Source organism: Dermochelys coriacea, chromosome 18 (genome assembly GCF_009764565.3).
Source record: "Dermochelys coriacea isolate rDerCor1 chromosome 18, rDerCor1.pri.v4, whole genome shotgun sequence".
Lineage (NCBI taxonomy): Eukaryota > Metazoa > Chordata > Testudines > Dermochelyidae > Dermochelys > Dermochelys coriacea.
Genome location: NC_050085.1, coordinates 1,071,998 through 1,098,918, shown reverse-complemented (window position 1 = coordinate 1,098,918; position 26,921 = coordinate 1,071,998). Strand labels below are relative to the sequence as shown.

Genomic DNA, 26,921 nt, shown 5'->3' with positions numbered 1-26,921 from the left:
GGGTTGGACTAGAACCTCCTGAGGTCCCTTCCAACCCTGATATTCTATGATTCTATGATTTAAGTGATAGGTTACAGGCCACTGTTAGTAGTTCTGCAATTTCATATTTGAGTTCCTTCAGAACTCTGGGGTGAATCCCGTCTGGGCCTGGTGACCGATCACTGTTTAATTTATCAATTTGCTCCAAAATCTCCTCTAATGATACCTCAACCTGGGACAGCTCCTCAGATTTGTCACCTAAAAAGAATGGCTCAGGTTTGGGAATCTCCTTCACACCCTCTGCAGTAGAGACTGATGCAAAGAATTGATTTAGTTTCTTCGCAATGGCCTCGTTTTCCTTGAGTGCTCCTTTAGCACCTCAATCGTCCAGTGGCCTCACTGATTGTTTGACAGGGGTCCGGCTTCTGATAGTTCCAAGTATCCCCTCCTATGTGTAGGAAGTTTCCATCCCTCTTGGTTGTCTGAATGTCTTCTCCTTCAAACAGAGAAAAGGAGGAAAAGAGGTTTAGCTCCCAGTCATTTTAGAGTCCTGCATGGCAAGGCCCCCCTGGTCGCTTAGGAAAGGGCAAGCTCTCTGAGACTCCTCTTCGAGTGGTTGCAGATCCCCTCCCCTATGGCAGCAGGAGCTTATTCTGCAGAGCCCGTGTCTGTCCTTCAGCCTCGGCCGACTCTGCTCCTTCTTGTTTTGTTGCTGCTCCAATTTTTCTACTCACTGCACAGGCATTTCTTACCGTTGGATCTTCCAGCCGGTTGCTCAGGAAGTGACGTCAGCTGCTGCTGGATCTGGGGCCCTTCTCTTTCCATTTCTGCCTGGGGGCTAGTTGCACATGGCTTAGGATTCACTACCCTTCTTTGTGTAATGCCGACAGACCCTGGTCACCAGTGAGCAGGATCGAATTGGGAACCTCTGGAGCTTAGTGCATGAGCCTCAACTGCATGAGTTAAAAGCCAACTGTCTGTTAGCTGAGGCTGTAGAGCAGACTCATTAATCTCTCTCTCTAAGTGGTCTCGGTGCTATTTGATGGGACAGGCACCACACCCAGAAAGTGTGTGGGTTACATTTGCAAACGGCAGTTTCTGTCCTTTCTCCTGTCATCCTTGCACCCAGCGCCTCAGTTCGCCACAGTATGCCGCACCGTGTCACTCGGGGTCTGCTCAGCCCTCTTCTCCCTGGACTGCATGGCCACTAGTATGAAGTCTTCCTGGTGATCTCATGTTCTCTATGGGCCCCAGCCCAGTCCACACTCCCCGGGCCTCTGGCTTGGGCCACCCTGCTCTCCCTGGGCCTCTGGCCAGGCCACCCCATGCTCCCTAGGCCCTGGGCCCCCAGCCCCAGACCAGGGTGTCCCACACAACCTGGATTCTGCTGTTGCTTAAGGCTCAGCAACTCAGCAGGACCCGTGGTGCAGGAGGGTTGTTGGGGCTTTTTGGGCAGGGCTGGGTGTGGGAGGAGGCGTAGTCAGGGCAGTTCTGCGTCCTCGGGATGAGCTCCAGCAATGAGAGAGCTCTCCCCTGCTGTCCCCGTCCTGGGCTTTCCCTGCCCCAGCTCAGCTGGTGTCCCCCAATCCCTATGCCTGTCCTAGTTGCCAGCACACTACCCTATAGAAGGGGAGGGCCGTGTGTCTGCTATCCCTCCATTCACCCAGTCCATCGACAGCTCTGTCATTTCCTGGGGAAGATAAAATTCCTGCATCTCCACTCGAGATTATTGTTGGGTTTTTAGAAACCAGGGCTCCTAAAATCCCCTCCCCTCACTTTTCAGTGCCCTTCTAAATGCCCCTGTAGTGTGCAGATCTATGCTGCCTTGCGCTGGCACCCAGACTCTGCCCGCCAGCCCAGAATTGCCCCTGCAAAGCCTGTTACTGCTGGCTGCTGGTCATCTGCCTCTGCCGGTCTGCATGACGAACAGACAAGATACAGCTGGGCAATGTCACTGCCAGCAAGGCATGTGATGGGCACTGTAACCTATGCCAGCTGCCTCCGCTTACCTTGGCACTTGGCATGACAGCCTGGGACATCCCAGCACTAGGGCAGGTGGGGAGGACGACCCCTGTGTGCCACGGGCATGGGCAGCATGCACGGCACAGAGCTCCCTGGCTCCTCCACCTAGGGGCCAGACATGGTGGCCCTTTCTAGGAGCAGCATGGACCCAGGGCAGGCAGGGAGCCTGCCTTAGCCCCATAGCGCCACTGACTGGGAGCCAGCTGAGGTAAGTGCCACACAGCCAGAGCCCGCACCTCGAACCCCCTGCCCCAGGTTGGAACCCCCTCCCGCACCCTAACTCCCTCCCAGATCCTGTACCCCCACCCGCACCTGTGCCCCAGCCCTGAGCCCCCTCCTGGAGCCTGGAGCCTGAACCTTGTCCTGCACTCCAAACCCCTTGGCCCCAGCCTGGAGCCCCCTTCTGCACCCTGATCCTCTCATTTCTGGCCCCACTCCGGAGCCTAGGGGAAGCCCTGAGCCTCTATGCCCCTCCCACCGCGGCACAGTGTGTGGCCTGCAACTGATTTTTTCTGTGGGTCAGTGGCCCCTGATAGAAAGAATGTTCCCCAATCTAGTCTGATCTCCTGTGTGTCACAGGCCCTTAAATTTCACTGTCACCTTATACTGAGCCTCATAACTGGGGTTAGACTAAAACCTTTCAGCCCTCAGGAGACTAAACTGCTGTGACCCACTGGCAGAGCCCAGGAGAGAGCAAGAGGTCACCGGTCACAGAATCACAGAATACCAAGGCTGGAAGGGACCTCAGGAGGTCATCTAGTCCCACTCCCCGCTCAAAGCAGGACCAACCCCCAACTAAATCATCCCAGCCAGGGCCTTGCCAAGCTGGGCCTTAAAAACCTCTAAGGAAGGAGATTCCACCACCTCCCTAGGTAACGCAATGCTCGAGGCCCCAACAATTGCAGGAAATGAATTAGCTGAGACCTACCAAGCTGGTCCCAGTGGGTGATCTGCACCCCATATTGCAGAGGAAGATGACCCCCTTCCCCAGGGTGCTACCAATTTGACCTGGGAGGAAAGTCCTTTATGACCCTGAGACAATGGAGGGACATGGGTTTGCACAGCTAAGGATCCAAGCGTGGTGTGTGCTGAGGAAAGGTGCTGGGGTGAAGACTGGGCACTCACTCTACAAACTTCCTGGCTGCAGATCAAGAGCCCCCAGGCACTCCCTGCCCCAGCCATTGTGCCTCATGAACAACCCTACGAAGCAGGAGTGGAGGGCTCAGACTCTAGGGTCCATTCAGGTCCTAACTGCTGAGGAAGCCTATGAAAATGGGGGCAGCTGAAGGGACATAGATGCTATCCTTCTAGGAACTGCATTGACACCCCCAGCTCATTTCACCTGGGGTTCATCGGATGGAAATGAGTTTTGGTAACAGTCTACAGCAGAGGTGCGCTAACCATGCCCGTGGGCCACATCTGGTCTGTGGGACCATCCTGCCTGGCCCCTGAGCTCCTGTCCCAGGAGACTTGCCCCAAGCCCCCTCCCACTGTTCCCCCTCCCCTGCATCCATGCCACCGCACAGGCAGCAGGGCTGCGAACTCCTGCCCGGCAAGCATGCAGTGGTGGGGGGGTTGGGTAGGGGGTCTTGGGGGCAGTCAGGGGACAGGGAGCAGGGGGTGGTTAGGGGTGGGGAGTCCCAGGGGACAGTCAGGGGACAGGGAGCAGGGGACGGTTGGACCGGGCGGAGGTTCTGGGTTGGTCAGGTGTCGGGGAACAGGGGGTTGGATAGGTCTGGGCAGTTCCGGAGGGACAGGGAGCAGGGGGGCTGGATAGCGGCTGGGGTCCTGGGGGGCAGTTTGGGGAGGGGGGTCTCAGGAGGAAGAAGTCAGGGGACAAGGAGCGGGGGGGTTGGATGGGTCGGGGATTCTGAGGGGGTCAGTCAGGGGGCGGGAAGTGGGACGGGGCAAATAGGGGTGGGGGCCAGGCTGGCTGGGTAGCACAGCCTTCCCTACCTTGCCCTCCATACAGTTTTGCACCTTGATGTGGCCCTCAGGCCAAAAAGTTTGCCCACCCCTGGTCTACAGTACCCAGTGGAACACATTCATGGCTACAGAAAAGAAATGATGATGCTACAAGTCACAAATGCTTCTAGGGAGCCAGGTTTAGAACCTTGGACCTACAGCTCCAAAAATGCAGGCAGCTGACACTTGAACTAAAGGAGACTGGCTATAATAGAGCCATCATTAGTAGATCCATTATCCTTGCAGTGTGGGCTGAGCAACCAGTGCATCACTAGGAGGGTGGTGAAGCACTGGAATGGGTTACCTAGGGAGGTAGTGGAATCTCCTTCCTTTGAAGTTTTTAAGGTCAGGCTGGATAAAGCCTGGGCTGGGATGATTTAGTTGGTGTTAGTCCTGCTTTGAGCAGGGGGTGGGACTAGATGACCTCCTGAAGTCCCTTCCAACCCTGATATTCTATGATTCTATGATTACACACAAAGGCCTGGTCTACACTACAGGGTTAGGTCGAATTTAGCTGCGTTAGGTCGATTTAAAAATGACTGCGTCCACACAACTAACTCCGTTCCGTCGACCTAAAGGGCTCTTAAAATCGACTTCTGTACTCCTCCCCGATGAGGGGAGTAGCACTAAAATAGACCTTGCAGGGTTAAATTTGGGGTATTGTGGACACAAATTGATGGCATTGGCCTCCAGGAGCGATCCCGGAGTGCTCCATTGTGACAGCTCTGGACAGCACTTTGAACTCGGATGCACTAGCCAGGCACACAGGAAAAGCCCCGGGAACTTTCAAATTTCATTTCTGTTTGGTCAGCGTGGTGAACTCAGCAGCACTCAGCAGCACAGGTGACCATGCAGTGCCCCCAGAATCGTAGAGGGTAGAATGTTTCTACGTTCCCCCTGTCATCTCCGTCTTTGAGGTTATCCCAGATTAGAAGGTGAAAAAAATGCTCTCACGATGACATGTTTTCTGAGCTCATGCAGTCCTCCCACACTGATAGGGGACAGCTTAATGCATGGAGGCATTCAATGGCAGAGGCCAGGAAAGAATTAAGTGAGCACGAAGGGCGGAGACAGGATGCGATGCTGAGACGAATGTGGGAGCAAACGGACATGATGAAGCATCTGTTGGAGCTGCAGGAAAGCCAACAAGAGCACAGACTCCCGCTGCATCCACTGTATAATCGCCTCCCCTCCTCCCCATGTTCTATATCCTCCTCACCCAGATGCCCAAGAATGCGGTGGGACCTCCGGGCACCCAGCCACTCCACTCCAGAGGATGGCCCAAGCAACAGAAGGCTGTCATGTTTGATTTTTAATGTGGCTACAATAAGCAATGTGGCCTTGTCCTTCCCTCCTCCCCCACCCCACTCGGGCTACCTTGTCCGTTATCTCATTTTTTAAAAAATTAATAAAGAAACAATGCATGGTTTCAAAATAATAGTTACTTTATTTCAAAGGGGGAGGGTGGTTAGTTTACAGGGAATTAAAATCAACAAAGGGGGTGGGTTTGCATCAAGGAGAAACACACACTACTGTCACACTGAAACCTGGCCAGTCATAAAACTGGTTTTCAAAGCCTCTCTGATGCGCAGCACACCTTGCTGTGCTCTTCTAATAGCCCTGGTGTCTGGCTGCTCAAAATCGGATGTCAGGCGATTTGATTCAACCTTCCACCCCGCCATAAACATCTCCCCCTTACTCTCACAGATATTATGGACCACACATCAAGCAGCAATAACAATGGGAATGTTGGTTGCACTGAGGTCTGACCTAGTCAGCAAACAGCCCCAGCGAGCTTTTAAACGTCCAAAGGCACATTCAACCACCAGTCTGCACTTGCTCAGCCTATAGTTGACCTGCTCCTTACTAGTGTCCAGGCTTCATGAGCCATGGGAGCAAGGGGCAGGCTGGGGTAGGTGTGACTGCGCAGTGCTGCCAGCTGGGAGAGCAGCCTGAGGCAGAAGCCTCCAGCTCACATGTTATTCCAGGCAGGACTGAATCCCCATGAGATGAAAGTTAAAGAAGAGAATGACCTGGAGTCGCTGGTTCCCATTCGGTGCTCTAAGAGGAGGATAGCTATGTCTGTCCAAGAGCCCCTGATCGACTTCACTGAGGTCTGCCAGGAGCACCCAGGAGACGTACAACGGCTATCAGTCCTACTGCACTATCTGCCATGAATGCAAAGAGCTGCTGCTGTGTAGCAATGCAGTACCATATCTGCCAGCAGCATCCAGGAGACGTACAGTGACGGTGAGCTGAGCGGGCTCCATGCTTGCCGTGGTATGGCGTCTGCATGGGTAACCCAGGAAAAAAGGCACGAAACGATTGCCGTTGCTTTCATGGAGGGAGGGAGGGAGGAGGGCCTGACAACATGTACCCCAAACCACCCGCGACAATGTTTTTACCCCATCAGGCATTGGGAGTTTAACCCAGAATTCCAGTGGGCAGCGGAGACTGCGGGAACTGTGGGATAGCTACCCATAGTGCACTGCTCTGTAAGCTGATGCTAGCCATGGTAGTGAGGATGCACTCTGCTGACTTAATGCGCTTAGTGTGGACATACGCAATTGACTGTATAAAATAGTTTCTAAAAATCGACTTCTATAAAATCGACTTAATTTTGTAATGTAGACAAGGCCAAAGTCAAGATGCTGCAATCCTTAATCCTTAATGGGGTGTTGACTCTGAAACCTAGTGGTGTCAGTTTACATGCCAACATTTTTAACTTCTTCTTGCCAATCATTTTAGCAGAACTGTCCAGCTGATGTGCTTGCCTATTGAGAACACTGGTCTAAGTGACAAACTTATTTGATCAAGCCCCCCTTCTTTGCATCTGTACATGTTTACGCTCCACCCCACCCAAGTACATATACCGCCACCCAGCGCTGAAGGCAGAGAGGAGAGCAGCGGCTGCTCTGAAGGCAGCATTGTGCCAGCAGTAGCACAGAAGTAAGGGTGACAATGTGAAAAGCAATATTCATCAGTATCACTTTTCACAGCAGACTTAGCTCCCATTGCCACCTTTACTTCTGTGCTGTTCCCCCTCCCCCCTCCCCAGCTGACAGCAGAACCCCACTGCCTCCTGGTGAGGAATTGGGGGGGGGAGGGGAAGTAGAGCCTGAGCCTGGGTGGTGGGGTTCCAGCTGTCTCCTTTATCCCCACCTCCCTAGTATGCTCAGTCCTTCTGCATGAGCCCAGCCACCCGGGGCTGAGAGCCAGAGTGCTTAAAAAAAAAAGCACATAACTCATGCCACCCTTGCCACATTCCCACGTCTACCTTGCCAAGCCCACCCCCTGGTTTGAGAATCGCTGATTTAGATGGAATGACAGATACTAGGGCAGTTTCTTGCTCTCTGCTTGAAAGAATCATCCCCTCTTAGCCCTCCCCAAATCTTTGACCACCACAGCTCTAACCTGAACCCTTCCCATCCCCAATCCCAGTCCTTCCAACATCACATGCACTAGCTGTTCCAGCTGCCTAACGTGCTTGCAGTCAAGACCAGCCCTGCCCCACCCCCCACTGCTGAGCCCATTGGCCTGTGGCCCTGCTGATCTCATGCCAGGCTGGTACTTGGATGGGAGACCAAGAAAACTTGAAGTTGCTGCAGAGACATAGGTGATGATTCAGTAGAGGGCACTCTTCCCTTTCAGTTAGCTTTGGGTCACTGCCCTGTGCTTATAGCTTCCAAGGCCAGGAGGGACCCTTGTGCCCATCTAGTGTGACCCCAGATAGCCCCAGCCAGAGACCTGCCCACAGTAATCCCTAAGGCAGAGCTTTGAGAATAGTCAGGGATGGAGAATCCATCATGACCCCAGTGAATTGGTCCAATGGTTAATTATTGTCACTGGTAAAAATGTCCACCTTAGTCTGACTGTGTCTAGCTTCAGCTACCAGCCACTGGGTCAGGTCAGACCTGTCTCTGCCAGACTGACGAGCCCCTTATGAAATATTTGTTCCCCACATAAGTACTTACAGGCTGGGATCAAATCACCCCCGAACCTTCTCTTTGTTAGGCTAAATGGATGGAGCTCCGTGAGTCAGTCACTGTTTTCTACCCTTTAATCGTTCCCCTGGTGTTTCTCTGACCCCTCTCCAGTTTATCAGCATCCTCCATGAGCTGTGGCACCAGGACTGGAGCCAGGATGCCAGCAGCAGGCGCCCCAGTGCCAAGCAGAGAGGAAAATGTCATACTAGACATTCCCGTTTAGGCGTTTAGGCGTCCATGGATTGCTTTAGCCCCTTTTAGCCACAGCATCACACTGGCAGCTCATGTTCAGCTGATCAGCCAAGCTCCCCTCAATGTCCTGACCCTCCTAGATCCCCAAACCCCTCCCCCACAATGGCCTGGCCCTCCCAGATCCCCAGACCCGTCCCAATGGCCTGTATGAGAGCCCAGATGCAGGTATGTGGCTCAGTGCAAAGCGGGACCTTGGTGCCAACCAACTGGGCCAGGTCATTGCATGCTCCCTCCCAGCCAGGTTTTAAAGGGCCAGGGAGACAATGGCCATTTGGGTGCTGGGACCTTTGTAGAAGTTGGGGGGCCAAGGTCAAAGTAGTGGAGGAATTAATACTTAAATATTCCACAGAGAGCACATACGTTTCTTTTATTAAAAAGTGGGAGGCCATGGCCCACTGTCCTCCCCCCACTCCCCGTTCCGGCACTGGTGATCATGACCCCAGATTATTTTCAGAGTCACTGCTGCCCGGGATCGAGCCTCCATTCTCTAAGTGTGACCGGCATTCTTTGTTACTAGATATAGACATTTATGTTCAGCCCTGTTAAAGTGCCTGCAGAACCAAAGCACTGAGCACTTGGTATCAAAGATCCCATGGGACTATTCACATAAACTGGATCGTTATTGCTGGTGTCCTGGACACACTGCAGTTGGCAGTAGTAACTACGTTCTTTCTATCTATATTCCTTCAGTTTAATTGGAGGTGGTGTTCTCCTTCCCTGCCTGTCCTAAAATGTTGTGCAGTTTTGTAGAGAGTAGCTGCTGCGTTCCTCCCCAGAGAAGGGTGAAAGGAATCTTGTGTATATCTATATAAAGCACTGTCGGATGTACTGGGATTAACTGCTGCTATTTCTGACATGTGGTATCATGACGCACACGGGCTATATGTGATACCTTGAGTCACTGCAGTTCCTGTGGCTTTGTTCTCTGGCTCCATCTGTCGCAAGCAGCACCAGACTAGCCAGGGGACCTGTATTTCCCTTTCATTTGTGCCAGTGAAACATGTTGGCTCTGGTCGCCATGTCTCACAGGCAGGAAATTCATTTCTGCAGCCTGCTAATTGCTATAATTACCCTCACCTGGCTAATAGCACACAGCTACTGACGGCCACTTCCCTTAAAGAGAATCCAAACAGTTGCTGCCTCTGATTCAAAGTATTCGGAATGACTTATGTTGCAGGGGTGCCCAGAGGTCCCTGCCAAGAGCCAAGGCTCCTTTTGCTGGGCTGTACCCACAGCAAGCCAGTCCCTGCCCCACAGGGCTTCCAATCCACACAGACAGAGGGTGGGAGCAGTGCGGGGACGGGACTTGGGCAGTGACAGCTGGAAATGAAACCCCAGGGTTGTGATGTCCGCCGGGCATTCTCTGTTGTGGCTGCTGGATCCACACTGCATCAGAAACTGGGTCTTGTGGATTCAGTTTCCAGGCCTGCGCTTGAGTGTCCACAGTGCATTGTAAAGCTGGGCTTACAACAGCAGGACCCGGGTCTGAGCCATGTGAACGCATCCACACTGCACTGTGCCGACCTGCTGACTCCAGGTTGCGGCTTGAGCTGTGACCACACTGCGCAAAGGCAGGACTTGGACTCGAGTCGCAGCAGGACTTGCACTCTGACCCTGTGCATCCCCCTGGCTCTCGCTTCCTGAGTTAGACAGATTTGTGTGTGGAGGGGAGGGGGTTTGGCACAAGCCGCAGTCTGAGCCCTGGTTTACAGCACAGTGTAGCTGGGGCGCTCTCTGGCTGTCAGGCCCACATACCCAGCCTGTCCTGCCTTGTCACCCCATCGGGGAGTCCTGTCTGGACTCCACACTCATGGGCAGGATGGCTGCCTGCAGTTCAGGTGCGATTCAAGCCGAGAGGGGAAAGAGATTTTTGTTTAGTTCGGTGAGACCCTCATCACTTCCAGGCTGCGTCGTGGCTGCCAAGCCTTGAGCAGATGCCAGAGTCAACAGAGTGGAGCTCCCCTGACAAAGCAAACACCGCTGGATCCTGAGCTAAGCAGAGACATGGGGTAGCATGAGTCATCACTGATGCTCCGGGCAGCTGGGGACCACAAGACAGGGCAGTGCCAGCCTGGCTCTTACAATTCCAGCCACAGAAAGGCTCCAACAAGCCCAAGTCCCTCGTGTACTGCTGCTTGTGTCAGCCATGCCAGCATGGGACAGGCCACCGTTGGGTGTCATGGGTGGAGACTGAACACAGGACTTCAGATCTGAAAGCATGAGTCTCTACAGCTGGAGCTAATGGCCCAGCTCGCCTAGCAGATGCCAGTAGCAAACGCATAAACCACTGCATGTGGTGCTAGCGCTTGAGAAGGCCGAGAGTTGCACTGGTACCTAGGATGTGCCTTGTCACCTGCCATCAAAGGATCCCAGAGCACTTTGCAAAGGGGGATTGGTCCCTTTATCTGAGAGGGGATACTGAGGCACCGAAAGCTGCATGTCACCCACGTTGCAGAGAGCTGAGACGATGACCTTGGGCTCCTAGCTCCAAGACTCTGGCTGGGGCACTAGAGCATCCTAACTCTCGAGGGGCGGGGGTGGTGGCTCTGGATCAGTGGGGCTGGATGGGTGAGGGAGCACTGGTGGCTGGCTGACCTAGTGCAGTGGTTTTCAAACTTTTTTTCTGGTGATCCAGTTGAAGAAAATTGTTAATGCCCGTGACCCAATGGAGCTGAGGATGAGGGGTTTAGGGTGTGGGAGGGGGTCAGGATTGGGGTGTGGGGGTGAGGGCTGTGGGGTTGGGCCGAGAATGAGTGGTTCAGGGTGTGGGAGGGGGCTCTGGGCAGGGGCAGGGGATTGGGGCGCGGGGTTGGGGCATGGGATTATCTTGGGTGGCTCCCAGTCAGCGACACAGTGAGGATGCTAAGGCAGGCGTCCTGCCTGTCCTGCCACCGCAGACCATGCTGCACCCTGGAAGTGGCCAGCAGCAGGTCCAGCTCCTAGGTGAAGAAACACAAGTGGGTCCATGTGACTCTCCCACACAGGCACTGCCCTCCCCTCCCAGCTCCCATTGGCTGGGAACCAGCCAATGGGAGTGCGGAGCCAGTCCTCGGGGTTGGGGCAGTGCACGGAGCCCCGTGGTCCCCCTGCCTAGGCGCTGGACCTGCTGCTGGCCACTTTCGGGGTATAGCATGGTGTCAGAACAGGTAGGGACTAGCCTGCCTTAGCCGGGCAGCACTGCTGATGGGACCTTCAATGGCCCGGTCGGCGGTGCTGACCAGAGCTGCTGCAACCCAGTGCCTTCCATTCCATGACCTGCAGTTTGAAAACCACTGGCCTAGTGCGTGCTGTTCTCCGGTGCCGAGGGCCGTGGGCGAAAGCAGCCTTGGTCTGCTATTCACATGACACCTGAGCAGTGGTGCTGAGAAAGTTGCCACCCCCATGCCCCGTGACACAGCAGGGAGTGGGGCGGATTTGACCTGGGAATGTTGCAGGGGAGTTTCACTGGGGACGGGAGACTTCCCTTGAGGGAAGATACCTGAGCCTGTAACCTGAGCCAGGAGATGGGTTGGGGCAGGGTGACACCTTCTGCCCGGGAAACTGGACAAAGGCTAGAGGAGGAGCTGGGGGGAGTCTGGGTGAGACAGCTGGAGGGGTTTCCAGTTTTGGGGAGTTGGCTGGGGAAGAGGAGGGAGTCCCAAGGCTTGGGTCTAATCTCCCTGTCCCCCAGAAGGGCCTGACTAAGGGATCCTGTTTATGCCTGCAAGCTCTGGTTTGAACTGTGTTCCTGTCATCTCTAAAAAAGAAAAGGAGTACTTGTGGCACCTTAGAGACTAACAAATTTATTAGAGCATAAGCTTTCGTGAGCTACAGCTCACTTCATCGGATGCATTTGGTGGAAAAAACAGAGGAGAGATTTATATACACACACACAGAGAACATGAAACAATGGGTTTATCATACACACTGTAAGGAGAGTGATCACTTAAGATAAGCCATCACCAACAGCAGGGGGGGGAAGGAGGAAAACCTTTCATGGTGACAAGCAGGTAGGCTAATTCTAATTGGATGAGTCATTACACAAAGTAAAACTATTTCCCCATGGTATTTCTCCCTCCCACCCCACCCCCCACTGTTCCTCTGATATTCTTGTTAACTGCTGGAATTAGCCTACCTGCTTGTCACCATGAAAGGTTTTCCTCCTTCCCCCCCCTGCTGTTGGTGATGGCTTATCTTAAGTGATCACTCTCCTTACAGTGTGTATGATAAACCCATTGTTTCATGTTCTCTGTGTGTGTGTATATAAATCTCTCCTCTGTTTTTTCCACCAAATGCATCCGATGAAGTGAGCTGTAGCTCACGAAAGCTTATGCTCTAATAAATTTGTTAGTCTCTAAGGTGCCACAAGTACTCCTTTTCTTTTTGCGAATACAGACTAACACGGCTGCTACTCTGAAACCTGTCATCTCTAATAAACCTTCTGATCTACTGGCTGGCTGAGAGTCATGGTGAACCGCAGGAAGTGGGGGTGCAGGGCCCTGACTCCCCCTCACTCCATGACAACTGGTGGCACAGATGGGATCTACTGCACCCTGTGTACAGTGCTTCCTGCAGTAAGTGACTGGGGAGTAGTAAACGAAGGGGAATTGACAGGTACCAGGCGTGCTGAAGATTCAGAGAGAAGTGGTTTTGGGGGGCGGAAGAGCTACGCTTAACCCCTGGGAGGGTGTGACCAGCAAGAAGGACTTTTGCAATAATGAGGTTCCCTTGGGCACTACGGTGAGCAGTCTCAGTGGCAGAGGAGTCTGTGGCTTGACCCTGGGAGGGAGGTGGTGACCTGGAGAAAGGCTGGCACCCTAGGGGTTTCTCCTGGAACCTGTGGAGAGCTGCGAGCACATAGGTCTGCAAGTGGCCCGCTGGAAGATGTATAGCACCTTAAGAGCGACCTAGTGGAGCTGTGCAGGCAGAGGGGGCTGCTCATTGGGAGGCTTACCAAAGAACAGCTGATTGCCCAGCTGGAGGAGGAGGATTGCTTGGAGGAACTGATCCCTGTCTCCGAGGGAAGCAGCCTGGCAGATTCAAGGCAGGCCCCAGTGCCTGAACTGGCTGGAAGGGGTCAGACTGCTACTGAGGGCATCCTGAGACCCCTCCTACCTATGCCTAGGGGAGGAGCTGGGAGGAGCCCTGCGAATACCGAGGGCACCCTGACCCTTGCAGCAGGGGATCCTCCTGGTGGAGCTCCCCATGCCTGGAGCTGAGGCGGCTGGAATGGAAGAGGGAGAGGGAGATAAAACTGGTTTAGATTGGATATTAGGAAAAATCTTTTTCACTAGGAGGGCAGAGAAGCACTGGAATGCATTACCTAGGGAGGTGGTGGAATCTACTTCCTTTGAGGTTTTTAAGGTCAGGCTTGACAAAGCCTTGGCTGGGATGATTTAGTTGGGGATTGGTCCTGCTTTGAACAGGGGGTTGGACTAGATGACCTCCTGAGGTCCCTTCCAACCCTGATATTCTATGATTCTATGATCCTATGAGAGAGCTGGAAGATCGAGAGAAGGAGCGAGAGGACCATGAAAGACAGCATCAGCATGAGCTAAAGGAGTGGGAAAAGCAGTGGCAGCATGAGCTGGAGTTGGCCAAGCTGAAAAGCAGTGAGTGATGGGGGAACCAGGATGGCATGGAACTTTGATAAGTGCATCCTGGCCCATTGTAAGGAAGGGGAGGACATAGATGAATTCCTGATTGCCTTTGAGATGGCCTGTGAGTTGCACCAGGTTGCTCCTGCAGACAGGTTCCGGTTTCTCACTCTCTTATTGTACCCCAAAGCCGTGGCGATGTACAGCCGAATGGAAGTGGCAGAGAAAAGGGACTACGAACTATTCAAAAAGGCCCTGCTACACGAGTTTGGGCTGACTCCCGAGATGTACCAGGAAAAGTTCCAGAGTCAGTATAAAACCCCTGAGGTCACATACCTGCAACTGGCAACCCGCATGGAGGGATATGCCCTCAAATGGGCAGATGGGGCCCAGACGAAGGAGGACCTGGTTAAAGTGATGGTACTGGAGCAACTGTATGAGCAGTGCCCATCCAACCTGAGGCTATGATTGGAGGACAAGAAGCCAGAGAACCCGCGACGCGCAGGGCAGCTGGCCGATGAGTTTGTGAACAGCCGGTCAGGGGATTGCAGGGAGGCGTCCCAAAGGATCAGGCCTGCCCTGATGCAGAGAGAGCATCACCATAGGACCTCCGAAAGGGGGAACACATAGAACCCCCTCCAAAGGGGAACATCCGGCATCAGAACCAACCGACCGGCTCGAGGGGACCAACGGGACATGAGCTGCTATCACTGTGGCCAGAGAGGCCATATACAGACCCAGTGCCCCAGGCTCAAGGAAAGACTGAGCAGACCAAACCCGCACAGAGTTAACTGGGTAGGGACCCAGCCGGATGAGGGGCAGCCTTCCCAGACAAGGGGGAGGAGGGCCCCAGACTAGCTCCTCTGGAGGGCTGGATGCTCCGGACTCAGGGTTCTCAGTTTACAGGGTGGGCGTGGGGCTGTCCCTGTAGAGCAAGTGCCTTGTTCTCCCGGAGGTGGATGGGAGGAAGGTCAATGGATACTGGAACATGGGTGCTGAGGTGATGCTGGCCCAGTCTGATGTGGTGGCCCCAGATTGGGTGGTGCCCAACACCTACCAGACCCTGATGGATGTGAGCAGGACCCTATTCAAAGTGACTATGGTGAGGGTATATCTGAAATGGGGGGGCCAAGGAGGGCCCCAAGGATGTGGGGGTGTATCACCGTTTGCCCAATGAGGTGTTGATGGGGGTGACCTGGAGGACTGGCCAAACAATCCCCAGGGCACCCTGGTTGTGACCCATAGCCAGAGCTGGCAAGGGGCACTACGCCCTGATCTCAGGGAGGGTACTTGCCAGAGGCACAGGACCCCACCCCGGTGGGGAGGGAGTGCCCAGGGACACAGCTGAGAGAGGCTGCGGCCTCAGACCCAGCCAGCGAAAGGGAGAAAGGTCCCCACCCCTTCCCCAGCCACTGAGTTCCAGGCAAAGTTACAGAAAGATCTGTCCTTGCGGAAGCTCAGGGACCTGGCCGACCTCAGTGCGGCACAGACCATGGGGAAAGGTTGCCAGGAGAGGTTCCTGTGGGAGAAGGGGTTCCTGTACTGAGAATGGGCTCCCCCAGGGGAAGTGGAGTTGTGGGAGATCCGGAGGCAGCTGGTGATCCCCCAGAAGTATCACTGCAAGCTACTGTACCTGGCCCATAATATCCCCCTCTCGGCAGCAGGGAATCCGGGCACCAGGCAGAGGCTGCTATAGAACTTTTACTGGCCTGGAGTCTTTACCACTGTCTGGCAGTATTGCCGATCCTGTGACCCCTGTCAGAGGGTTGGGAAGGCTCGGGACAAGGGGAAAGCAGCTTTTAGATTCATAGATTCATAGATACTAAGGTCAGAAGGGACCATTCTGATCATCTAGTCCGACCTCCTGCACAGCGCAGGCCACAGAATCTCACCCACCCACTCCTATGAAAAACCTCACCCATGTCTGAGCTATTGAAGTCCTTAAATCATGGTTCAAAGACTTCAAGGAGCAGAGAAGCCTCCCTCAAGTCAACCATGCCCCATGCTACAGAGGAAGGCGAAAAACCTCCAGGGCCTCTCCAATCTGCCCTGGAGGAAAATTCCTTCCCGACCCCAAATATGGCGATCAGCTAAACCAGACAGATACTACAGAAAATTCTTTCCTGGGTAATTCAGATCCCATCCATCTAATATCCCATCTTAGGGGATTAGTCCTATTTACCCTGAATATTTAAAGTTCAATTACTTACCAAAATCACATTATCCCATCATACCACCTCCTCCATAAACTTAGCGAGTAGAATCTTAAAGCCAGATAGATCCTTTGCCCCCACTGCTTCCCTTGGAAGGCTATTCCAAAACTTCACTCCTCTGATGGTTAGAAACCTTCGTCTAATTTCAAGTCTAAACTTCCTGGTGGCCAGTTTATACCCATTTGTTCTTGTGTCCACATTGGTGCTGAGCTGAAATAATTCCTCTCCCTCTCCTGTATTTATCCCTCTGATATATTTATAGAGAGCAATCATATCTCCCCTCAACCTTCTTTTAGTTAGGATAAACAAGCCAAGCTCCTTAAGTCTCCTTTCATAAGACAAGTTTTCCATTCCTCGGATCATCCTAGTAGCCCTTCTCTGTACCTGCTCCAGTTTGAATTCACCCTTTTTAAACATGGGAGACCAGAACTGCACACAGTATTCTAGGTGAGGTCTCACCAGTGCCTTGTATAATGGTACTAAAACCTCCTTATCCCTACTGGAACTACCTCTCCCAAAACCGCATTAGCTTTTTTTCACAGCCATATCACATTGGCAGCTCATAGTCATCCTATGATCAACCAATACTCCAAGGTCCTTCTCTTCTTCCATTACTTCTAATTGATGCGTCCCCAGCTTATAACTAACATTCTTGTTATTAATTCCTAAATGCATAACCTTACACTTCTCACTATTAAATTTCATCCTATTACTATTACTCCAGTTTACAAGGTCATCCAGATCCTCCGGTATAATATCCCGATCCTTCTCTGAATTGGCAATACCTCCCAGCTTTGTATCATCTGCAAACTTTATTAGCACACTCCCACTTTTTGTGCCAAGGTCAGTAATAAAAAGATTAAATAAGATTGGTCCCAAAACCGATCCCTGAGGAACTCCACTGGTAACCTCCCTCCAGCCTGACTGTTCGCCTTTCAGTAGGACCCATTGTAGTCTCCCCTTTAATCAATTCCTTATCCACCTTTTGATGTTCATATTGATCCCTATCTTTTCCAATTTAACTAATAATTCCCCATGTGGCACGATATCAAACGCCTTACTGAAATCTAGGTAAATTAGATCCACTGTGTTTCCTTTATCTAAAAAATCTGTTACTTTCTCAAAGAAGGAGATTAGGTTGGTTTGGCACGATCTACCTTTTGTAAAACCATGTTGTATTTTGTCCCATTTATCATTAACTTCAATGTCCTTAACTAATTTCTCCTTCAAAATTTTTTCCAGGACCTTTCATACTACAGATGTCAAACTAACTGGCCTGTAGTTACCTGGATCACTTTTTTTTTCCTTTCTTAAAAATAGGAACTATATTAGCAATTCTCCAATCATTCGGTACTACTCCTGCGTTTACAGATTCATTAAAAATTCTTGCTAATGGGCTTGCAATTTCAGGTGCCAATTCCTTTAATATTCTTGGATGAAGATTATCTGGACGCCCCGATTTAGTCCCATTAAGCTGTTTGAGTTTCGCTTCTACCTCAGATATGGTAATATCTACCTCCATATCCTCATTCCCATTTGTCATGCTACCATTATCCCTAAGAGCCTCTTTAGCCTTATTAAAGACTGAGGAAAAGTATTTGTTTAGATATTGGGCCATGCCTAGTTTATCTTTAATCTCCACTCCATCCTCAATGTTTAGCGGCCCCACTTCTTCTTTCTTAGTTTTCTTCTTATTTATATGGCTATTCAGCCTTTTACTATTGGTTTTAATTCCCTTTGCAAGGTCCAACTCTACTTGACTTTTAGCCTGTCTCACTTTATCCCTATGTGTTCTGACCTCAGTAAGGTAGCTTTCCTTGCTATTCCCTCCCATCTTCCACTCCCATACTCCCTGTATGCTTTCTGCATCTTCTTAATCACCTCTCTAAGATGATTGCTCATCCAGCTTGGTCTACAACTCCTGCCTATGAATTTTTTCCCCTTTCTTGGGATACAGGCTTCCGATAGCTTCTGCATCTTTGATTTAAAGTAATCCCATGCCTCCTCTACCTTTAGATCCATAAATTCTTCAGTCCAATCCACTTCCCTAACTAATTTCCTTAATTTTTGAAAGTCAGCCGTTTTGAAATCAAAAACTCTAGTTGCAGATTTATTTTTGTTAATCCTTCCATTCAGTTTGAACTGAATTAGCTCATGATCACTTGAACCAAGATTATCCCCTACAACCATTTCTCCTATGAGGTCCTCGCTACTCACCAAAATTAAATCTATAATGGCATCCCCTCTAGTCGGTTCAGCAACTACTCGATGAAGGAATCCATCCGCTATCTCATCTAGGAAAATCTGAGCCCTATTATTATTACTAGCACTGGTCCTCCAGTCTATATCTGGGAAGTTAAAGTCTCCCATGAACATGCAATTTCCATTAGTTTTTACTTTATTAAAAACATTAAAAAGGGCTCTATCCATATCCAAATTAGATCCCGGAGGTCTATAGCACACCCCAAGCACTATTGTAGGAGAGGCTTTACTAGTTATCTTCCCCAATGTAATTTTTGCCCAGATGGACTCTGTCTTATCCATTGCATTGCTTCTTATTTCTTTATATTCTATCTCATCATTGATATACAATGCTACTCCACCACCTTTACCTTTGTTTCTGTCTTTCCTAAAGAGCACATACCCTTCAATACCCGTAGTCCAGTCATGACTACTATTCCACCATGTTTCTGTTATCCCTATAATATCTGGTTTCACTTCCTGCACCAGTAGCTCTAGTTCCTCCATTTTGTTACCTAGGCGCCTCGCATTGCTGTACAAACATCTTAATTTTTGCTGTTTGGCCTCACTCACATTTTGTACCCTATTAGGCACAGTCATTCTACAGCCAGTATAACCTATTAGACTAGTATCCACACTGCCCTCGCTCCTTATATACATTCTCCTACCCACGGCTGTATCCTTTCTTACTTCGTCTTCTCCTCTCTCAATGCTAAAATCTGGTGTGGAGATTACCTGGACATCTCCCAACCATCTCCCCCAAATTCCTAGTTTAAAGCTCTCTTTATCAGTTGTGCCTTTTAGACCTTTGCCCATCATAGAGGAGCCTTTCCAGAAGGTGACTATGAACATAGTGGAGCATCTCAGCAAGACAATCCAGTCAGGGAAGAAATACATTCTGGTGGTGGTAGATTTTGCTACCCTCTACCCCGAGGCAGTGCCCTATCTTCCATTGAAGCAGACACCGTGGCAGATGCGCTGCTGACCATTTTCAGCCGAGAGAGGTTCCCCAAGGAAGTCTTGACAGATCAAGGGTCCAACTTCATGTCGGCCCTGCTCCGGTGCTTGTGGGAGGAATGTGGGGTCCAGCACAACTGGGCATCAGCGCATCACCCCCAGTCCAACGGCCTGGTGGAGAGGTTCAATGGGACACTAAGGATGATGCTGAAAACCTTTATGAACCAGCACTCGCAGGACTGGGACAAATACTTACCTCACCTGCTGTTCGCATACAGGGAAGTGCCCCAGGAGTCTACTGGATTTTCGCCTTTCGAACTGTTATATGGAAGGAGGGTAAGGGGCCCCCTGGACCTGATGAGCGACGAATGGGAGGGGGAGGCCACTCCTGATGGAGAGTGAGTGGTGGAGTATGTCCTGATCTTCCGAGAAAGACTTGCTGAGCTCATGGGCTTGGCCAAGGAGAATCTGTAAGGAAGGAGGTCTAGTATGACCACACGGCACGGGCCTGTGCCTACGCCACCAGGGATCAGGTGATAGTTCTCATCCCCATAAGAAAAAACAAATTACAGGCCGCCTGGGAGGGCCCTTTTAAGGTTGTCAAGCAATTAAATGAGGTAAACTATGTGGTGGAGCTGTCGAACCAGGTGCACCACCGCCAGGTGTACCGTGTGAATATGATGAAGCCATATTATGACAGGGGGATTGTGGTGTTGGCCGTGTGTGGACATTGGGAGGAGCAGGGAGATGACCCTCTAGCAGATCTATTCCCTGAGACAGGAGCTGGCTCCCACCTGGAAACAATTCCCCTCTCTGATTGGCTAACCCCTGCCCAGCAAGCTGAAATCACAGGGGTGCTGCATCTGTACCAACAGCTGTTTTCCAACCAGCCTGGACTCACTAATCTGACTGTCCACTGGATGCAGATGCCAGGCTGAAATCAGCCTTTATCACCCCTCTGGGGCTCTACAAGTTCCTAACCCTGCCTTTCGGCCTCAAGGGAGCGCTGGCCACCTTCCAGCGCCTGGTGGATCAGCTACTGAAGGGGATGGAGAGTTTTGCAGTGGTGTATATTGACGACATCTGTATCTTTAGCCAGACCTGGGAGGACCATGTGTCCCAGGTTAGACAACTGCTGGACGGATTCCAGAAGGCTGGGCTGACTGTAAAAGCAGAGAAGTGCAAGGTGGGGATGGCTGAAGTATCTTACCTGGGCCATCGGGTGGGGAGCAGCCGCCTAAAGCCGGAACCAGCTAAGGTGGAGACGATCTGAGACTGGACAACTCCCCAAACCAAAAAGCAGGCCTAGGCCTTTATTGGCATGGCAGGGTACTATTGGAGATTCATGCCCCACTTTAGAGCCGTAGCCGCTCCCATCACTGGGCTATGCAAGAAGGGAAAGCCAGACAAGGTGGTCTGGACCAAGCAGTGCCAGAAGGCTCTCTGTGCGCTGAAGGAGGCTCTGGTCAGTGGCCCAGTTCTGGCAAACCCAGACTTTGACAAGCCCTTTATGGTGTTCACCAATGCCTCAGACATGGGGCTGGGTGCGGTGTTAATGCAGGAGGATGAAATGTGGGAGAGACACCATATCGTGTATCTGAGCAAGAAGTTGCTACTCTGAGAGCAGAACTACGCGACCATCGAGAAGGAGTGCCTGGCCATGGTGTGGGCCCTTAAGAAACTAGAGCCATATCTCTTTGGGCGACACTTCATCGTGTACACCAACCACTCTCCCCTGACCTGTCTACACCAGATGAAAGGAGCCAATGCCAAGCTCTTGAGGTGGAGCCTGCTCCTGCAGGATTATGACAAGGACATGGTTCTTGCGAAGGGAAGTGCCAACATGATAGTGGATGCATTGTCACGGAGAGGAGGCCCTGAACTTCCCCAGGTCACTGGTCAGAGTGACCCCACTCAGTTCAGTCTTGAAGGGGGGAGAGATGTGATGCAGTAGGGAGTGGGGCGGATTTGACCTGGGAATGTTGCAGGGGAGTTTCATTGGGGATGGGAGACTTCCCTTGAGGGAAGATACCTGAGCCTGAACCTGAGTCAGAAGGGGGGTTAATCATAGAATCATAGAATATCAGGGTGGGAAGGGACCTCAGGAGGTATCTAGTCCAACCCCCTGCTCAAAGCAGGACCAATCCCCAACTAAATCATCCCAGCCAGGGCTTTGTCAAACCTGAGCTTAAAAACCTCTAAGGAAGGAGATTCCACCACCTCCCTAGATTGGGGCAGGGTGACACTTTCGGCCTGGGAAACTGGATAAAGGCTGGAGGAGGAGCTGGGGGGAGGCTGGGTGAAATGGCTGGAGGGGTTTCCAGTTTTTGGGAGTTGGCTGGGGAAGTGGAGGGAGCCCCAAGGCTGGGGTCTAATCTCCCTGCCCCCCAGAAGGGCCTGGCTATGGGATCCTGTTTATGCCTACAACCTCTGGGTTGAACTGTGTTCCTGTCGTCTCTAATAAACCTTCTATTCTACTGGCTGGCTGAGAGTCACGGTGAATCACAGGAAGTGGGGGTGCAGGGCCCTGACTCCCCATCACGCCGTGACACCCCTGCAATACCTTGGGCAGTATTTGAGGATGCAGGGCCAGGGCTCAGCAGAGAGCTTGGCATGGGCTGAGCTGTGCTGCCATCTGTTACAGTGCAGCTCCAGGAGCTGGCAGGAGCAGCCTGAGTTTTCACACACCCAGGCACCAAGGGTGTATCATGGTGGAGATCCCTGGCCGTCCAGGTGATCTGTAACCAACTCCCTGGCTCCTCTGCACAGCCTGGGGCAGGCTGGAACAGCGAGACCTGCCCCTTGGCATGGCTCCCTTCTGCTCCTGCCTCCACGCCCATAAAGTACACATGGAGCCGAGTGCCAATGAATCGCAGCACTGGGAGAGCCACCACTCACCTCCATGCCTCCTGGAATCCCGGGGCTGAGGGGGCGGGGGCTGGCTGCTCCACAAGAGCTCAGAGCAGCCAGGGCTTGTGTGGTGCTTGGGGAAGTGCCCCAGGAGAGCCCGAGCCCGTCAGGATGGCTCGGCCACAGCCCTTCTCCTCTGGTGCGCCAGGGCTGTGCAGGAGCAACGTGGCCAAGTACAGCTGGAACGTGAGTCTGGCTCAAGGGCAGCATCTCGGGCACGCAGTGGCATCAGCACTGGGGACCCTGGGGCCTCCAGCAGCCTCTGCCTGTCCTGGCTGGGCTTTCTCGGGTGGTGCCTAACAGTGACCCCGATCCTTGCCACTGGCTCAGAGGAGCATGCTGTGGCAGGTCTGCAGGCCAGGGCGACAGAAGGGCAGGAGGGGATGCACGCCAAAGTGGGTGGATGGGACTGGGGTGCGGAAGAGGCAGTGAGAAGAGCTGGCCCGGAGGGGGATTGGGTGGGTGGGAGGAGCATCCTTTCCAGTCTAGCTGTTTCATATGAAGTTCAGGGCTCTGTGTTCCAGCCCATCTGCCTGCTCTAGCTGGGAGCCACTGAGCACTCAAGGAGCTCTGAGCCGCCATCAAGACAAGTAATTAAGGGCTATTGCTTGTGTTAGAAGGGAAAGTGGTTAACCCTGCACACCTGGGCGTGAGCAGGGGCCTGTACCTTGTGCGTGCATGTGGGGGTGTGTGTCCAGGAATGTGTGTGAATGAGTTCTCAGGGGTGCACATGGGGGTGGGGGTGTGCGCAGTGTGGCTGTAGGTGTTTGCATGTGGGTGTTTGAGGAGGGTGTCTGTGTGCACATACATGTTGGCAGGTGAGTCTATGTTCAGGAGTGTGTCTAGGTGCACAAGGGCATTTATGGGAGGGAGGGGAGGTTGTGTCTCTGTGTGCGTCTCTCTCTCTCTCTGTGTGTGTGTGGGTTCCTGTACAGGTACATGTGCATGTGTGTGTTTGGCAATGTGCCTGTGTACACAGCTGTATCTCAACACAAGTGAGTGTATGTTTGTAGCTACGGTGGGGGGCTAACCCTGCACATGGGTTTCTCGGTAATTGACGGGGGCCCCTGACCCGTCTAGCAGCTCTGTCCTTTGGCGAGCGAGCTCCCACTGCCCCCACCCCCTGCTAGTGCCCAAAGAGCAGAGCACATCAGGGCTCTCCATGTAACTTGTCTTGGGAAATCCAGCCCATTGTATTCGAACCCCATCAATGGCTCAGACAACTCCCACCTGGGACAGGCCAGAACTGCCCCAACCCTGCAGGCTGAGGGGTGCATGGCCTAAAAGGAGGAGAGCTCTCATCCCCTTTGGGACAAAGGCTGACTGGCTTGAGCAGCGAGTGTTACCCCTGGGTCACATAGCCAGCGCGATTCATTGACTTCCCCGAGATCAGAATCAGCTATGGAGGGAGTCCCCTGGCTGTGGAGTTGTCAGCAGAGGCCTGAGGCCAGCACAGTTAGTGAGGGCAGTGGTGGGGCAGATGTGGGGAGTGAAGGGGACAGGGGCTGGGATCTGGCTGGAATTCAGGCTGTCTCTGAGTCTCATCAGACCTACCCCTAAAGTCCTCCCGCTATCCTAGCCTGCCCCATCTGAGGCCGATGGGGGCAGCCTGACTATCCCATGCAGAGCACTGATGGCTGCCCTATGGCAATGGGGCTCTAGGTCTGCTGGGGTTGCAGGCCAGGGCCAATGTTCCCTCTAATTTTTGACAGGCCATGGGCGCAAAACATTTCTTCTGTGCAAAATGTCATGCTTCTGTGCAAATTTTTGTGTGCAGCGTGTTTCGCTGTGTGCGCGGGGTTTAGGATCTGTGCGCTGTGTTTCACCATGTGCGCAGGGTTTTGCTGTGTGTGCTGTGTTTCGCTGTGTGCGTGGGGTTTTACTGTGTGCGCTGTGTTTCACCGTGTGTGTGGGGTTTCGCTGTGTGCGCGGGGTTTAGGGTCTGTGTGCGCTGTGTGCACTGTGTTTTGCCGTGTGTGCGGGGTTTCGCTGTGTGCGCTGTGTTTCGCCGTGTGCGTGGGGTTTCACTGTGTGGTTTCGCTGTGTGTGCGGGGTTTCGCTGTGTGCGCGGGGTTTAGGATCTGTGTGCACTGTGTTTCGCCATTTGCGCTGTGTTTCGCTGTGTGCGCTGTGTTTTGCCGTGTACGCGGGGTTTCGCTGTGTGCGCGGGGTTTAGGATCTGTGTGTGCTGTGTTTCGCTGTGTGCGCTGTGTGCGTGGGGTTTAGGATCTGTGTGCGCTGGGTTTCGCTGGGTTTCGCTGCGTGTGCGGGGTTTCGCCGTGTGTGCTGTGTTTCGCTGTGTGTGTGGGGTTTCGCCGTGTGCGTGGAGTTTCACTGTGTGGTTTCGCTGTGTGTGCGGGGTTTCGCTGTGTGCGCGGGGTTTAGGATCTGTTTGCACTGTGTTTCGCCATTTGCGCTGTGTTTTGCTGTGTGCGCTGTGTTTTGCCGTGTACGCGGGGTTTCGCTGTGTGCGCGGGATTTAGGATCTGTGTGCGCTGTGTTTCGCTGTGTGCGCTGTGTGCGCGGGGTTTAGGATCTGTGTGCGCTGTGTGCGCGGGGTTTCACTGTGTTTCGCTGTGTGTGCGGGGTTTCGCCGTGTGTGCTGTGTTTCGCCGTGTGTGCTGTGTTTCGCTGTGTGTGCGGGGTTTTGCTGTGTGCGCGGGGTTTCGCTGTGTGTGCGGGGTTTAGGATCTGTGTGCACATGCACACGCGCACAGCTAGGAGGGAACAGTGGTCTTGGCCCTTCACACTGATGCAGGCTGCTTTCTCTCTCTTGCAGACCTCAGAGTTTTTTGAGATGATCGAAAAGATGCAGGTGAGTGGCCTCCCTAGAGCTGGGCCTGTGGCTGGCTGAGCAGAGCAGAAGGAAGGAAGGAAGGTGCAATACACACTATGAGGCATGGGGGGGGAGCACTTGGGCTCTGGTGAGCCAGCCAAGAAGTGGAGGCTGGTTTGGGAGAGCGATTACCAGCGGGACCCTGTTCTGGGCCCATCTCAGCCCAGAGATCTCCCTCACACGCCACCCCCAGCTGGGATGAGAGATCCGTCAGGGCCCGTATGTCAGGCCCTGTGTCCCCTGGGAGAGCCCAGGGCAGGAGCAGCCCTTGGGGCTCAGGGATCAGAGGAGATTGGGCAGGTTGTCAACTTGTATAATTCAGCGGAGGCTGTCGCTATGGTTGGAGCCTAAAGAGCTTTTAACTGAGTTTTTCAGTGTTTCACTGCAGCTGATTCAATACGTGTCCGGAGGGGACGGGGCATGAGTAGGGTCTCCTCTGATGCAGCAGGTTGAGCAGAGCCAGGGAGATGGGGGTGCTGCAAACCCCATGGTGCTTTCTGGAAAGGCTTTTGCACTGGGCTCCCATCTCTCAGGAGCTGTACAGGGTTCCCAGCCACTGCTCGGCCACTGGCCCTCCTTGCTTTTCCTGCCTCGACCTGCCAACCCCCTCACTGCTGACCTGCAGCCCCCTCAGCTATTCTAGTTCTGACAGGCTGCTGGCAGTGGCTAAGTCGTCTAGCAGAAGCATCTGCAGGAGTGGGGCCCAGACTGGGAACCAGGCTCTGCCCAGCTGGTTCAGCATGCGAAGCCAAGCTCTCCAAGTGAGCAGAGCTGAATGGCTTCCTGGGGCTTTGTAGCCCTGGACTTGTCCCTGTCCTGATGTGCTGCACAGACACACAGCAATATGGAGACCCTTGCAGAGGCTGTGCAGCCGCAGTGACAACCAGCTCCCCCACCCCAGCTGTGAGTTCATGCACACGCTCGCAGAGAGCTCCTGCCAGGCGTTGCCACAGGTAGACACAACCCCTGAGTCCCTCCCACAGCCATCGACTCAGAGGAGGGTACAGAGCAGGGACAGCCATGCGGCTGTGACCCACAGCTGCCTGCAGATCTGTGCCAAGCAGGAAGCAGCCCCCACCCGCAAAGCAAACACGCACTCTGGTGCCAGAGCCTGAACTCAGGGCCACCCACTGACTCCCTCTTCCTTGTTGTCTCTTGCAGGGAAGCAGAATGGACGAACAGCGATGCTCCTTCCCACCCCCTCTCAAGGTAGGCCCCAGAGGATGCTGCATGGGGGCAGGGGCATTGGATCTCCCTCCCCCAGCACATTTGGGGTTACCCACTTATGCTGGGATGTCCTCTGCAGTGTTGGATGGGGCCTGCGCTTTGCACCATGCGGCGCGCTGCTGGGCGGCAGCTGGCTCTGACGCCCCTCGCACTCTGTACCGAGTGCGAGCTGCAGCTCAGCACCCACAACCAGAAGGGCTCTGACGAGAGGCAGAGAAGCTGATGTGCCCCTAGCTCTGAGGGCTGCTCAGCAGGAGCTGTACTGGGTTCCTAGCCACTGCACAGCCACCGGCCCTCCTTGCTTTTCCGCCTCGACCTGCCGACCCCTCAGTGTGACCTGCACCCGGCAGTTATTGCAGTTCTGGGATCCGCTCTATACACCGCTCTGCCGACACCCCTCAGTGCTGACCTGCAACCCTTGTCATGGTGTCCCCGGGCGATGCTCTGGAACTGCTCCCTACGAAGCCAGGCAGGACTCTGGGGGAGTCTCCTCTCTGGGAGCAGCCTGTCTGCAGGACACACAGCTCACCCGGCTTCCCCCTTCCTGGTCTGACCTCGGAGCATCCAGCCTCCTCTGCTCCTCCGTGTGCTTCCCACAGCGAGTCCGCCCAGGCAGGGTCCTGGGGAAGCCAGAGGGTCCTCATACACCCTTATCCCACCACCTATATACTTAAGAACTGCATAGGGGACACTGAGGCACCCCCACAATATTCAGAGAAAACATTAACAACAGTCCCAAATTGTCACACCCCCTCAG

General features: G+C 53.2%; 1 protein-coding gene across 1 annotated transcript in view; it reads left to right on the top strand.

Annotated features, from left to right (window-relative positions):
• LOC122457099 (RAP1 GTPase activating protein) overlaps positions 1-26,921 on the top strand; it is a 123,230-nt gene that overhangs the window by 85,121 nt on the left and 11,188 nt on the right. The window contains exons 6-7 of the mRNA XM_043500194.1: positions 24,881-24,916; positions 26,099-26,319. Of these exons, the coding sequence (XP_043356129.1) occupies positions 24,881-24,916; positions 26,099-26,319 (257 nt within the window). The remainder of the gene's footprint in view (positions 1-24,880; positions 24,917-26,098; positions 26,320-26,921) is intronic.